The 15350-nt window shown below is 40.6% G+C and overlaps 1 protein-coding gene across 1 annotated transcript; it reads right to left on the bottom strand.

Annotated features, from left to right (window-relative positions):
* Positions 1 to 276: 276 nt before the first annotated feature.
* On the bottom strand, positions 277 to 1194 carry LOC113444476 (olfactory receptor 2A5-like). Its single transcript, XM_026713252.2, has one exon. The coding sequence runs from the start codon at positions 1192 to 1194 to the stop codon at positions 277 to 279; it is 918 nt and encodes a 305-aa protein (XP_026569037.1).
* Positions 1195 to 15350: the final 14156 nt, after the last annotated feature.

Genomic DNA, 15350 nt, shown 5'->3' with positions numbered 1-15350 from the left:
GCACTACAGTATTTTTCTGCAGCAATCGTTATTTAATGAAAGTAACTAAAATGTTAATTTAAAATTTTTCATGAACATTCTCACTTAATCCTACAAAGAAAAATCTGAATAGGATATTTCCTATTACATCTTTATCATCAGGAAATATAGCAGTAAAGATATTTGCAGAATCCTGCCTGAAACCATAAAAAGTTGTTGCCCAAAAGAAGAAACAGACCAGAGTTTATAAACCACTACAAGGCATCTTATTTGTTTGTTTGCCACTCCACAAAGTCTTCAGAACTGCAGGATTTTAGTCAAGGCTGTTTTCATATCTTTATTCTTCAAACTATAAATAATGGGATTGCACAAAGGAATGACAATGCTATAAAACAGAGAAATCATTTTATCCTGGCCTGGAGAGTGACTGGATTCAGGTCTCATGTACATAAATATGGCACTGCCATAGAAAAGTACCACAACCGTCATATGGGAACCACATGTGGAGAAAGCTTTGCGCTGCCCTTTTGCAGTTTGGACTTTCAAGATGGCTGCCAGAACGCGGATGTATGTCATGGTGATAAAAGTGATAGGAACAAGCAAGGTAAAAATGCACCCTGATGAAGTAATCTTTTTAATAACTCCAGTATCAGCACATGCCAGCTTCAGCAAAGCTGGCATTTCACAAAAAAAGTGATCTATCAAGTTAGGGCCACAGAATGGCAACTGCCAAGTGAGAACAGTATGGACCACTGGGAGGATGAGGCCACTCGTCCAGCATATCGTGGCCATAAAGATGCACATTCTTTTGTTCATGAGGACTGTGTAATGCAGTGGATGGCATATTGCCACATATCTATCATAGGCCATCACTGCCAGGAGAAAACACTCTGCTGTGGCCAAGGCCAGAAAGATATACATCTGCGTGGCACATCCAAGCACTGAGATGGCTTGTCCTGGGCTTTGAAGGTTTGTCAGCATCTGGGGGACAGTGCTGGAAGTATAGCAGATGTCCACACAAGCCAGATGGCTCAGAAAGAAATACATGGGAGTGTGGAGCCGGGCATCCAACCATACGAGGATTAAGATGATTGTGTTGCCCACCAGAGTGAGAGAATAGACAATTGAAAAAAGTCCAAGCAATAAAAGACGGATCTTCAAGCTTCTGGAAAGGCCAAGGAAATGGAATTCAGCCACATAGGTTTGGTTTGCCATTATGGCTTCCTGATCTCATTTTACAGACACAAGGGAAATTCTGTCAACTACAATATGTCTAGAGCAATGAATATCAGTCACTTCCACTTCTGTAAAAAAATAAATTGACTTAATATTTGAAATAGCAATAGCACTTAGACTTATATACCGTTTCACAGTGTTTACAGCCCGCTCTAAGCTGTTTACGGAGTCAGCATATTGCCCCCAACAATCTGGGCCCTCATTTGATTGACCTCGGAAGGATGGAAGGCTGAGTCAACCTTGAGCTAAATGAAAATTGAATTGCCAAACTGCAGGTAGCCAGCAGTCAACAAAAGAAGCTTGCACTGCTTGCATTCTAACCATTGCGCCACCATGGCTCAAATGTCATGAATCCTATAAAAGGTAGAATTAAATACATTTATCAAATATTTTTGATCTACATACATTTCTTTATTTTTTCTATTTATTACTATGTAACACCATTTTTTCACTGCAGTGTTGTTAGTCCATTTTATATGAATGAATTATGTAGTTATTTAGGTATTTGTCATATTGATATGGGAACGCGGTGGCTCACTGGCTTAGACGCTGAGCTTGTCGATCAGAAAGGTCAGTGGTTCGAATCTCTAGCACAATGTAAGGGAGTGAGCACCCATTACTTTCCCCAGCTTCTGCCAACCTAGCAGTTCGAAAGCATATAAAAATGCAAGTAGAAAAATAGGGACCACTTGGTGTGAAGGTAACAGCGTTCCGTGCATCTTTGGCATTGGTTAAATTTGAAACAAAATGTAACAGCTTAAACATTTTCTGAGCATTTTAGTAGAGAAAAGCAATTTTTCTGGACCAAACATTGATTTACTTTCATTACAGACTTTTTTTGTTCTGTGAATTCCTCTCCTTCTGCTTTTTCTAGCGTCAAGAAAAGACTTTGCAAGAAAAATGATTGCAGAATAAAACAACTGTAATTCTGCAAGAATTGTAAGTTTTTGCCTATATTGGTATTTTGTGTAGACTCATTCAGAGAATAGAAGCCCAATTACTATGTTTTGTAGAAGAAAGGAAAATTGTTAGGAATGTAAGTCACCTAACAGTTGGGTTGGGAAAATATATAAACCAGGATAGACATTTTAATACTGTTTCTTTAAGGGAATGCTAAAATGGTTATTGGGTGTGGTTCCTCAAATGGCCATAAGATGGAGCCAGAAACCTGGGTTGTTCTGTTCTCCTGTTGCTGAGAGTGTTGCCGTTCCTGCATTTCCCTACTGATTGTTGCTGACCATAGTTATTCTTGGATTTGATGTAAGTCTGTTACTGAACTGTTTTTGATGCTGGACTTTGTTATTTGGATTATCCCTGGACTGAAAACTGACTGCTTTAACTGTGAATGACTTGGACTGCTTGTTTGGACTTTGCTTAACTGTTTACTGGAAGTAAAACCTACATTTTACTATACAGTGTAGCTGTGTGCTGTTTGTGTATTATTCTTCACCACTCTCACTACGTCTCCCTGTGTGCACTCATTCTCCTAACAGGAAATTACTCAACAAAAATGATGGCTTTAAAGACATGTTTCTTCCCGTCTTCATGCTAATTTTTTAATCTGCCTAAGTTCAGTTGGAAAATTTGACATTTATGTACTAAATGGGGAAGATGAGACATGTAAACATTTTTACTCTGTATTCTTAAATCAAAGGTTCTTCACTATGGAATAGAACATTAGACTTTTATGTCAGTACATAATATATAAATATAAATAAATAATATGTACTGTATATATCCCTGATTTAAATTCATGGTACATAAATTTTGACTATTTGCTAAAATTATTTTTAAAAAGACACAAAATCTCTTTCATTAGTTAGAGGATAATTAAAAATTTATTTTTGTGACCAGTAAATTTTGTATGCAAAGTTTTGTTCAAATATTGTTTGATCATTTTCAGATGTCGGTTTATTTTATAATATAAAATAATATTTAGCAAATAGCTTTCTCATTTTCTTTGTTGTTAAAACCTATCTAATAACCATCCCAGGTGGAAGTAACAATTCTTTTACTGTATCTTATTTCTTATGCAGAGGATAAGCCTGGATTTATCTTCTTCCTTACCTTTTTCAAAATGTCTATTCAATAACGTTCAACTTATAGTAAGTTTCATTTACTTCCATTAAATCCAACTGATTATGACATGATTTTCCTTATTTATTTGTTCTAAATCTGGGATTGAATTATGTTAATGCCTTGATTCTCATTCTTTCAAATCATTCAGGAATATGTTCATCTGTTTCTGCATAGCTTTACTTCTATTTAATGCCAGGGAGATAAACAATAAATACTTTACCAAACTCCATTGTTTGGATAAAGAAATAATGGGGTTAAGTAGATTTGGAAGGAGTTATTCTTCTCCAATGTTTGCTCCATTGTTTAAGGTGCTTGACCAGAAACCAAGAGAGCATGGATTCTAATCTAGTCTACATGTGGTAATTTTGGGTCTCTCGGTGGTCAGTGCTAGGAAGTTACTTCTGAAAATGTTCTCAAGAAAACAGCAGAGACTTTTCCATGCAGTCTCCAAGAATTAGGAATGGCTCAGTGGACCATATAATAATATTATATTTAATATAGTTCGCACAATTATTGAAATAAATATTACATGGAACTTAATATATATTTTAAGAGGTATCTAATATTAGCCCCCCTTAGATATTTTTGTACATCAAGAGTTAGTAAGAAAATGTTTTATGGCAGGCAAAAGCCCTTGAGCATTCTTGGCTAAATTGAGGTTAGTTACAATTGCAATGGCCATAGAGCCTCAACTACATATTTGGGCATTTATTTTAACTAATTTTTTTTTAGAAAAACAATTATGAATATTCTTCTCCATGGGTCTTTATGGAAAATAAGTTTGTTACACCTCTGAAAATGTGATGTTTTAGCATCCAGGTACATTAAATAGGATTCTTCCTTTCCAGCCTTAAATACCGATGTTTTGATTCCTAATCATAAGAAATAGCTGAAAAATGACACAAATTTGAAAATAGTGCAGAGATTTACTAAAACATTTAGCAGAATGCTTAGACCAAACAAGAGATCAATACTATTCCTAATGGTTATTTTGAAGATCTTGAGATATTGTATGATCAATGTGACTCTCCTACAAAATTTTCTTGGCAGGATACCTACGCTTTAAAGATATTTAAGAGAAGTAATGCTTGACTAAAACCAAAATTCAATATTAAAAGGAATTTCAAAGTAATTGAAAGTCAGTATCAGTTATATATATGTATTTTGGAATAAAAATGAGAATACCAAATTTTGGAGAATCAATGAGTCCACAACAATATAATTCTAATATAAATACTTGATATTAATTCATCAAAAATATTATTTCATGTTCATTAGACATTTTAAATAATGTTTGAAAACAGTTACATTAGATTCTTTTCTGTTGGCATAGTAAGAAAATGGAAGATTCTTAAGCTCATATGAACTGATTCTGTCCAGCATAGAATCAGTTTGGTTTCAGATTATTACACGTACATTAGAATGATTTTGGGAAGAAATAAAGTGAAGGATCTTAAAATAACGTCAAACTGTATACCTAAAGAATGGAATCTCTTGTCTCATGAAGAGTTTTGGTTCTATTTAATTTCTATCGTGACAAAGAAGATAATTTTAGCTTCATGTAAAGAAATGTCCTAATTTTAAAGAATAAATCCAGGATTAAGTCTGTTGTCTCTTTGTGAAAAGTCTCTGTGTTCCAGAGATGAGAAGTGAAGCAATTTTTTCTCTATAGCATAGGTTTAATGATAAACATAAGGACTGAATTAATTATATATTTTTATTAATGGCTATAATAATATGGATCTTTCAAATCATTTTTCTATTAATTTGTTTTCTCTTTTTTGTTATGTTTATTTTATTTTAATCACCATGATATATCCAGGTATATGTTTTTTTCCTGTATATTCACCATTTATCCTTTTTTCTATTGGCATTGTATTCTATTTCATACTTAAAATAAATATACATATACATATATATATATATATATATTGATATGTTGAAACTTTTGCTAAAACATTGCATTGATTTTTCAATTAAAAAATATAAAGATTGTACTGCAATGCACCCACCTGTTAGTTGTAATGTTGTGGAAAGGTTTATTCTATTTTTGTCTGTGTTGCATGCCGTATTCCTTCCCGCTTTTATTTATGGGCAGAAAGGTATCTTCAGTTCAGTTTTAAATGGGAGGAACCAGCACTCCAGTGGCAAAAAACATGCTTCTTCAGAAGGAAACCTCCAGTTCAGTGGAGCTTTCATAACAAAAATTGCTGTGTGATGCCCTGGAGACCTCCACTTGGATCTAAACCAGTGTTTCTCAGTTTTAGCAACCTTGAGTATACTTCAACTCCCAGAATTCCTCAACCAGCCATGCTGGCTAGGAAATTCTGGGAACTCCATTCATTTTAAAGTTGCTAAAGCTGAGAAACACTGGTCTGGACCATCATATATAAAGGTGAAACCCGAAAAATCAGAATATCATGCAAAAGTTCGTTTATTTCAGTAATGCAACTTAAACGTTGAAACTAATATATGAGATACACTCATTACATGGAAAGCAAGAAAGTTCAAGCCGTGATGTGTCATAATTGAGATGATTATGGTTTACAGCTCATGGAAACCCCTGACCTGACAGTTGTGCAGAAAACCATCATTGACACCCTCCATACGGAGGGAAAGCCTCAAAAGATAATTGCAAAAGAAGTTGGATGTTCCCAAAGAGCTGTATCAAAGCACATTAATAGAAAGTTATGTGGAAGGAAAAAGGGTGGAAGAAAAGGGTGCACAAGCAGCAGGGATGACCGCAGCCTGGAGAGGATTGTCAGGAAAAGGCCATTCAAAAGTGTTGGGGACTTTCAAAAGGAGTGGGCTGAGGCTGGAGTCAGTGCATCAAGAGCTACCACACACAGACGGATCCTGGACATGGGCTTCAAATGTCACATTCCTCTTGTCAAGCCGCTCCTGAACAACAAACAACATCGGAAGCGTCTTACCTGGGCTAAAGAAAAACAGAACTGGTCTGTTGCTCAGTGGTCCAAAGTCCTCTTTTCTGATGAAAGCAACTTTTGCATCTCATTTGGAAACCAAGGACCCAGAGTCTGGAGGAAGAATGGAGAGGCACACACTGCAAGATGCTTGAAGTCCAGTATGAAGTTTCCACAGTCTGTGTTGATTTGGGGAGCCATGTCATCTGCTGGTGTTGGTCCACTGTGCTTCATTAAGTCCAGGGTCAACGCAGCCATCTACTTGGAGATTTTGGAGCACTCCATGCTTCCTTCCGCAGACGAACTTTATGGGGATGCTGACTTCATTTTCCAGCAGGACTTGGTACCTGCTCGCACTGCCAAAAGCACCAAAACCTGGTTTAATGACGTGGGATTACTGTGCTTGATTGGCCAGCAAACTCACCTGACCTGAACCCCATAGAGAATCTATGGGACATTGCCAAGAGAAAGATGAGAGACATGAGACTGAAGAATGCAGAAGGGCTGAAGGCCACAATTGAAGCATCCTGGTCTTCCATAACACCTCAGCAGTGCCACAGCTTCCATGCCACGCTTCATTGAGGCAGTAATTGCTGCAAAAGGGGCCCAAACCAAGTCCTGAGTACATATGCATGCTTATACTTTTCAGAGGTCCAATATTATTCTATGTACAATCCTTGTTTTATTGACTACATGTAATATTCTAATTTTCTGAGATTGTGGATTTGGGGTTTTCATGAGCGGTAAGGCATAATCGTCTCAATTATGACAAATCATGGTTTGAACTATCTTGCTTTGCACGTACTAAGTCTATCTCATATATTAGTTTCATCTTTTAAGTTGCATTACTGAAATAAATGAACTTTTGCACGATATTCTAATTTTTTGAGTTTCACCTGTAGAACAGAGAACTACTGAAGTCAAGGGATCCTCTCAAAATATGACTACTGTGAATGTTCTTCATATAATCAACCTTTCCATCTGCCAATCCATTGAATCCAGTTTATATGTTATATATTTATGTTATATATTTGCATACTTGAAATACTGCCTTTTGATTGGTCTGTCAATACTGCCTTTTGATTGGTCCATCAATACTGCCTTTGATTGGTCCGTCTTATACATTTGAATACTTGTGATACTGTCTTTTAATTGGTCCGTCTGACGGCAGGAAATTCAAGGAGCCGTCATTGGCTGCGAGCCGCGAGCAGCCGCTATAAAAAAGGCTGCTGTGGCTCCGCGGTTGTTCAGTTTTTTCAAGAGACCAAATAAAGAGCTGAAGTCACAATGGTCTTGAGTCAATCTTTCCTGCGACTTAACACTGGCGGCGAAGGTGGGATTCTGAGACGAAGGAGACCAGTTGAGCATGTGGCAATGAGAACCGAGCGAAGACGAAATGGCGGGCAGCAACTCGCCACCTGCACCATTCAACCCAGCGACGAAGGACTGGGACTCTTACATCGACAGATTCCTCATGTTCCTAGAGAGCAATGAGTTACAAGGGGTATCTGACAACAGAAAGAGAGCTGTTTTCCTAATCCACTGTGGGCCTACAGTCTTTAAGATGGCCAAAGCATTGGCAAAACCCCAAGACGTGAAGCAGATGGCGTGGCCAGATTTGGACAGAGTGCTGTGAGCCCATTATGTGCCAGCCGTCTCCAGCCTCATCAGGAGGCACGAATTCTACAAGCGGGACCAGAGAGAAGACCAGCATAGATTTCATTGCGGTTCTAAGAAACATTGGCGGAGCATGCGAATTTCTCGATATGGATGAGGCCATGCGGGACCACGTGGTCCTCGGACTCAGAGATCTCACTTTGCAGAGCCGGTTACTGACCAGACCGAACATAACAGTAACCGACGCTATCGCAGAAGCTACCGCAGCTGAAGCAGCACAGAAATCAGCAGCTACCATGCGGAAAATGAACAGAGCAACCCAGGAAGCTCTAAAAGACCCCAGCACAGCCCAAGACGAGAAGCCAGAGGGAACGCAAAAGACCTCCGCCACAACACACCACGAGGACATCGAATTCCTGTCTGAAACCGACAAGGAGGAAGAAGAGATCAACAGACTCCAGTCGGAAAAAAGCAGATGAGACCGAAGAGAACAGAAATCAGAATTCTGTTGTGCCGGGTGCGGAGGGGACCACCCACGTTTCAAGTGCCATTTCCTCGACGCCGTTTGCAGATATTGTGAAAGGCGGGGACACATAGCCCGGGTCTGTCGCAACAGAAATAGCTACAGCCCTAGACGAAGAGGAAGCACCCCTGCCCAGAACGAGGGAGAGACAGACAAGGAGCCGTTGGAGCTGAGAAAACAGAAATAAGCGTTTCACCGAGACCAACAGGAAAGAAGAAACACACCAGACAATAACCATTGGCCACTCGAGTGCAACCAATACAAGAAAGGTACACGTACAAGTAACCATAGAGGGACAGCAATGCGAGATGGATGTGGATTCCGGTCCATATCTGTCCATGGTATCGTGGAACACCATAAAGAGCCTGATACCAGATATGCCAAGAAAGGAATTAGAAAGGCAAAAACTAACACTGAAAGACTACCAAGGGAACAGGATTCCCGTAGTCGGAATTGGACATTTCCAAGTCAAGTTCAAAAGATACACGGAAATCCTTCTATTGATGATAGTAGACTGGGATTGCCCCAGTCTGCTGGGACTCGAATGGTTTGCACCTCTGGGAATCGGAGTGACCGAGATCAACAGTGTCACCAAGACTGACTGGGAGGAGAGCCTGAAGAAGGAATTCCAGGACGTCTTCGATGGAAAACTAGGCAAGTACCAAGGGTCCCCTATCTCATTTAATTTGAATCCTAACATAGCCCCAATCAGGCTGAAGGCAAGGCGAGTCCCTTTCGCATTAAAACCAAAAATCAATGAGCAATTGGATAAACTCATTGCACAGGGGGTATTAGAACCAATAGACCACACAAGGTGGGAAACCCCAATCATGACTCCGATTAAGCCAGATGGGTCCATGCGCATCTGCAGAGACTATAAGGCCACCTTCAACCACGCGCTACAACAAAGCGCATACCCCGTTCTGGTGGTACAACACCTCTTACATTCGTTGGGGGGAGGAAAAGTTTTTGCGAAGCTCGACCTTGCACAAGCATACCAACAATTGCCAGTTGACCCAGAAACAGCAGAGGCACAAACAATTGTGACTCACAGGGGGGCATTCAAATGCAAAAGACTGCAATTTGGAGTCAGCGTGGCCCCAGGGGTGTTCCAAAGCTTGATGGAGTGCCTATTACAGGGAATCAAAGGGGTGGTACCATATTTTGACAATGTACTGGTATCAGCCAGGGAAAGCAGCCTCAGGGAAGTCTTACAAAGATTTAAAGACGCGGGACTCAAAGTGAAAAGAGAGAAATGCCAGCTAGCCACCGATAAGGTTGAATTCCTGGGGTACCTCATAGATAAAGAAAAGAAAATCAGAGCAATCAAAGAAGCTCCCAGACCCGAAAATAAAACAGACTTATAAGCCTTTCTTGGACTTATTAACTTTTACAATGTCTTTTTGCCGCAGAAGGCAACGATGGCAGAACTGCTACACAGGTTGGTGGATAAGAAAGCTACCTGGACCTGGGGGCGACGAGAAGAAACTGCATTCCAGGAAATCAAAGACTTACTCACATCAGACTCTGTACTGATCCAATACAGTGAAACCTTGCCACTAACATTAACCTGCGATGCATCACCGTTCGGCATCAGGGCCATACTCAGCCACACCTTACCCGATGGAAGAGAGGCACCAATCGCGTTCTACTCCAAAACACCATCCAAGGCAGAGAGAAATTACAGCCAACTGGACAGGGAAGTGCTAGCCGCAATAACTGGAGTCAAACGATTCCATGAATACCTCTACAGCAGGACCTTTTCACTGATTACAGACCATAAGCCGCTTCTAGGAATACTCGCAACAAGGCCACCCCCAACATATTGTCACCACGAATGACGAGATGGTCCGAGTTCCTTGCCGCATACAGCTACAATTTAATCCACCGGCCAGGGAAGAACATATCACACGCTGATGCCCTGAGCCATTCCCCCCTACCTGAATTGGAAGACGACCCGGCACCAACCACATCCACTCTACAAATCAAGACATTACCAAATCTACCCATAACCGCATCAGACATCGCGAAAGAAACCGCAAGAGACAAAAAGCTGGCACGGATTTTAAATTGGGTAGGTAAAGGGTGGCCGGAAACCGATAATGACGAGACTTTTAAAACATTCCAGAACAGACAAACAGATCTCTTGATTTTGAAGGGATGTGTACTATGGGGGGATTGGGTTATCATACCGGGCAGACTAAAGGAAAAAAATACTGTATATATTACATGAAGGACACCCAGGTATTGTAAGAATGAAATCCCTGGTGAGGAGTTACGTATGGTGGCCAGGGATGGATAAGGATATTGGGACATGGGTGGAAACATGCACACAATGCCAAAAATCCAGACCTACCCCCCCTTCTGCACCTGTACTCGACTGGGAAACACCGAGGGGGCCCTGGTCGAGGATACACATAGATTTCGCAGGAGCCACGAAAGGACACATATTTTTGATAGTAGTAGATGCTTACTCCAATTGGCTGGAGGTAAGCATCATGCACTCCACGATGACAGAAGCCGTAATCAGACAGCTAAGGAAGTTGTTCACAACACATGGGTTACCGGATCGGTCTCAGACAACAGGCCGCAGTTCACGGCGTTGTCATTTGAAAGGTTCCTTGCCAAACAGGGAATAAGGCATGCCCTCACAGCGCCGGGTCGGCCGGCTACAAACGGACAGGTGGAATGCATAGTTTGGTATACTAAAGAGACACTAGATAAATTAGACACAGGTGACATACAGGAGAAAATCTATAAACTGCTAACTATACAGCATATCACACCAAACACAACAACTAATAAAAGCCCAGCAGAACTATTGATGGGCAGAAAATTAAGGTCACGCCTAGATAGATTACACCCCACATACAGTCCCAAAAAGCCAACAGACTCCTCCAGTAAGTACCGCACATTTGGAACAGGGGACCTGGTCTATGCAAAAAACCTCACGGGGGACCCACTTTGGATACCAGCGAAAATAACCCAAATAACAGGACCCCGGTCATACAGAGTAGAGACAGAGGATGGAAGAAACTGGAGGAGACACATAGACCAACTGAGATCAAGAACAGTAGCAAGAAACACTAACAACTCTGGGAGTGAAGGGGAAGATTGTTAGGACTATGAGTCACCTAACAGCTATTTGGGTTAGAAATATATAAACCAGGATAAATATTTTAGTACTATATCTTTAAGGGAATGCAAGAGCATGCAATTGTGTGTGGTCTCTCAAACAGCCATAAGATGGAGCCAGAAACCTGGGTTGTTTAGTCTTAGTCTCAGAAGAGAGTGTGTCTGAGTGATTATCTCTGTTTCCTTCTGTTGGAAAATATTGCCGTTGCTCCATTTCTTCTAATTGACTGATATTACTTACAGTATCTATAAGTCTGATACTGAACTGTTTTTGACATTGGAATTTGATATTTCGATTATCCCTGGATTGAAAAACTGACTGATTTACCTGTGAATGAATTTTGGACTGCTTATTTTGGACTTTGCTTAAACCTTTCTGGAAGTAAAAACCTACATTTACTGTACAGTGTATCTGTGTGCTCTGTGTGTATTATTCCAACACTACTCTCTATACGTCTCCCTGTATGCGCTCATTCTCCTAACGGGGAATTACCTCAACAAAGATCACGCACACACACAGGAACCACATCAAACATTAAATGATAATAATAACCAAACCAGAGAGGGGGGACACCCCTCAAACACAAATGATCAGGGAGGGGGAGACCCTCCACAAACACGAGAAACAACAAAGCAAACCCTAACTCACCAACCCACACCACCAGTAGCCCTGGTAAGAAATCGCAATTACTTACCTGAAGACTACTCCGAAAGAAGGGAGCAGGCAGAGCAGAGTCAACACGAAGACACTCCTGAAGGGAGCAGCCAACCCAACCCAACCAGCCCAGGAAGACCAGGCAGGAGCGGCATGGCTGACTCCACCTTCCAGGAGGTTCCACGGAGAAGGACGGGAGAAACAGCGATTCCGTCCGAATCAGCCGAAGACAACATCGCAACTGAATTGCGCCAGTCAAGTAGGAACCATAAAAGCCCCGCCTACTTACGCAACTACATAACGTAGGTTGGACTAAACCAAATGGGGAGGGGTGTTATATATTTGCATACTTGAAATACTGCCTTTTGATTGGTCCGTCAATACTGCCTTTTGATTGGTCCATCAATACTGCCTTGGATTGGTCCGTCTTATACATTTGAATACTTGTAATACTGTCTTTTGATTGGTCCGTCTGACAGCAGGAAATTCAAGGAGCCGTCATTGGCCACGAGGTGTGAGCAGCCGCTATAAAAAAGGCTGCTGCGGCTCCACGGTTGTTCAGTTTTTTCAAGAGACTAAATAAAGAGTTGAAGTCACACTGGTCTCGAGTCGATCTTTCCCGCGACTTAACACATGTCATCTGCTGGTGTTGGTCCACTGTGCTTCATTAAGTCCAGGGTCAACGCAGCCATCTACTTGGAGATTTTGGAGCACTTCATGCTTCCTTCCGCAGACAAACTTTATGGGGATGCTGACTTCATTTTCCAGCAGGACTTGGCACCTGCCCACACTGCCAAAAGCACCAAAACCTGGTTTAATGACCGTGGGATTACTGTGCTTGATTGGCCAGCAAACTCACCTGACCTGAACCCCATAGAGAATCTATGGGACATTGCCAAGAGAAAGATGAGAGACATGAGACTGAAGAATGCAGAAGGTCTGAAGGCCGCTATTGAAGCATCTTGGTCTTCCATAACACCTCAGCAGTGCCACAGGCTGATAGCTTCCATGCCACGCTGCATTGAGGCAGTAATTGCTGCAAAAGGGGCCCAAACCAAGTCCTGAGTACATATGCATGCTTATACTTTTCAGAGGTCCAATATTGTTCTATGAACAATCCTTGTTTTACTGATTACATGTAATATTCTAATTTTCTGAGATTGTGGATTTGGGGTTTTCATGAGCGGTAAGCCATAATCATCTCAATTATGACAAATCACGGCTTGAACTATCTTGCTTTGCACGTACTAAGTCTATCTCATATATTAGTTTCATCTTTTAAGTTGCTTTACTGAAATAAATGAACTTTTGCACGATATTCTAATTTTTTGAGTTTCACCTGTAGAACAGAGAACTACTGAAGTCAAGGGATCCTCTCAAAATATGACTACTGTGAATGTTCTTCATATAATCAACCTTTCCATCTGCCAATCCATTGAATCCAGTTTAACCACACCTACAGTTTGTTTTTGTTTTTAAATCTACTGGGAACCAAAGGTACTAATGATCCCTACCATATTTCCAATTTTTCTGTGTAGAATTTAAAGGAATACTGGCTAATTGGTACTTGTCCTTTTGGATAAATACTGTATTTGCACACAGAACCAAGATGATTAGGGGACTGGAGGCTAAAATATACGATGAATGGTTGCAAGTACTTGATATGGCTAGTCTAGTGAAGAGAACGACCAGGGGAAACATGATAGCAGTGTTCCAGTATTTGAGGGGCTGCCACAGAGAAGAGGGGGGCAAGCTATTTTCCAAAGCACCCGAAGGCCAGACAAGGAATAATGGATGGAAGCTGATTAAGAAGAGATTCAACCTAAATTCCAGCATGCTTCAAATAAATGTATAAAGATCTTCCCAGTTCAGTTATGTATTTTGTAAAGGTCTTTGGACTGGCCATATGTTAATTATGAATACAGTGTTTAATTCTTTTGTATAGATTAATTAATTAATTTGAGGTGTCCTTGGTGCTCTCTGGAGTTGCTTGTTTTCGTGCAGACTTTTCATTATCCTGTTGGAAGTTAAAACCCACCCCTCTCCTAGAAAAATGAAATATCCTAGGAAATAATAAAAAGGCAGAATATTTTCCCTAAAAAGAGAAGTAGAAATTCAGAAGCAGAAGCTCATTCCCACGTTTGTTAATGGGTAGGGGACAGAATATTTTACATAACAAGATAACAGAGATAACAAAGGTCCAGGCAGAACTGCCAAAAGCCCTTTCATTACATTATCATCTAGCAAGGCTCAACCAAGCCTAGGACTTAGGACAGCCTACAGAGTTGCCCCTGCATGGCCCCGTGGGAGTCTGACAACCAATCAGAATACAAGCTCAAATTCAAATCCCAACTGAGGGCATAAAACCAGGCACTTTCAGCCCTCCTCCTCCTTCTTGATCTTGAAGCATGTGGTCATCCTTCCTTCTTTGGAGCTACAAGCCATGTGGTTTTGTCCACCATTAAACCATCTTTCCAAACAGCCTCCATGTTTCCAGTGGAACTGAACCCAGAAGGATAATTCTTCCAGCAACCCAAACTAGGTAGCATCATCAGTTCTAGTAAGGAGTGCAGTTTGCTAACAGTTTATATTCTGATGGCTTGCCCTGTCAGTGTCAGTGCAGGTGGTCTTAGAGATTCTTTGGTTGGGCTTTTTACTGTTGGGTCTTTGGCATTTTCTTGATTGGAGTATTGTTTACTTGACTGTTGGTCTGATGTTAACTTTGGAGTTAACCTATGCTGATCTGGGTGCTGATTGCTGGTGGAGAGGTGTTTGGGTCCTTTTGTTCCTTTTTGGGCTAGGTGGTAGTCTCTGCTTGCACAATGTATAGATGGTGTCTATGTGTCTATTGATGGCTGATTTGCCAGGCTTTTAAAAATTCCTTGCCATTTTTGGACTTCAACCCTGAGCTACAAATATTGTCCTTTATTAATAAATTGATTTGTCTGGAATCCAAAACAGGGAGAATGCATAAATTGTACTTTGTGGAAATTTTCTTGTTGATCAGAGAACAGATTTTTTATTTTCAAAAAAAAAAACACCTGTTGCAATCAATTAAACATTTACAACAGGGAACATTTTTGCATAAACATTTCCTGCTTCAGTGCATTTAAGGAAATACTTCCTCTAAGAAGTTACCTAATGTAACATCTATATTTATCACTTAAAAACAAAGGAATTTATTTTTTGCAATAGTGTCTCA

The sequence above is a fragment of the Pseudonaja textilis genome, chromosome 2 (assembly GCF_049901715.1).
Source record: "Pseudonaja textilis isolate UNSWEBS1 chromosome 2, rPseTex1.2, whole genome shotgun sequence".
Lineage (NCBI taxonomy): Eukaryota > Metazoa > Chordata > Lepidosauria > Squamata > Elapidae > Pseudonaja > Pseudonaja textilis.
Note: the sequence above shows the minus strand (reverse complement) of the source record. Positions and strands in the feature narration are given on the sequence as shown.

What these genes read in the sequence shown, in the direction of transcription:
- LOC113444476 (XM_026713252.2), bottom strand. Translation starts at nt 1,194, where the DNA reads ATGGCAAACCAAACCTATGTGGCTGAATTCCATTTCCTTGGCCTTTCC.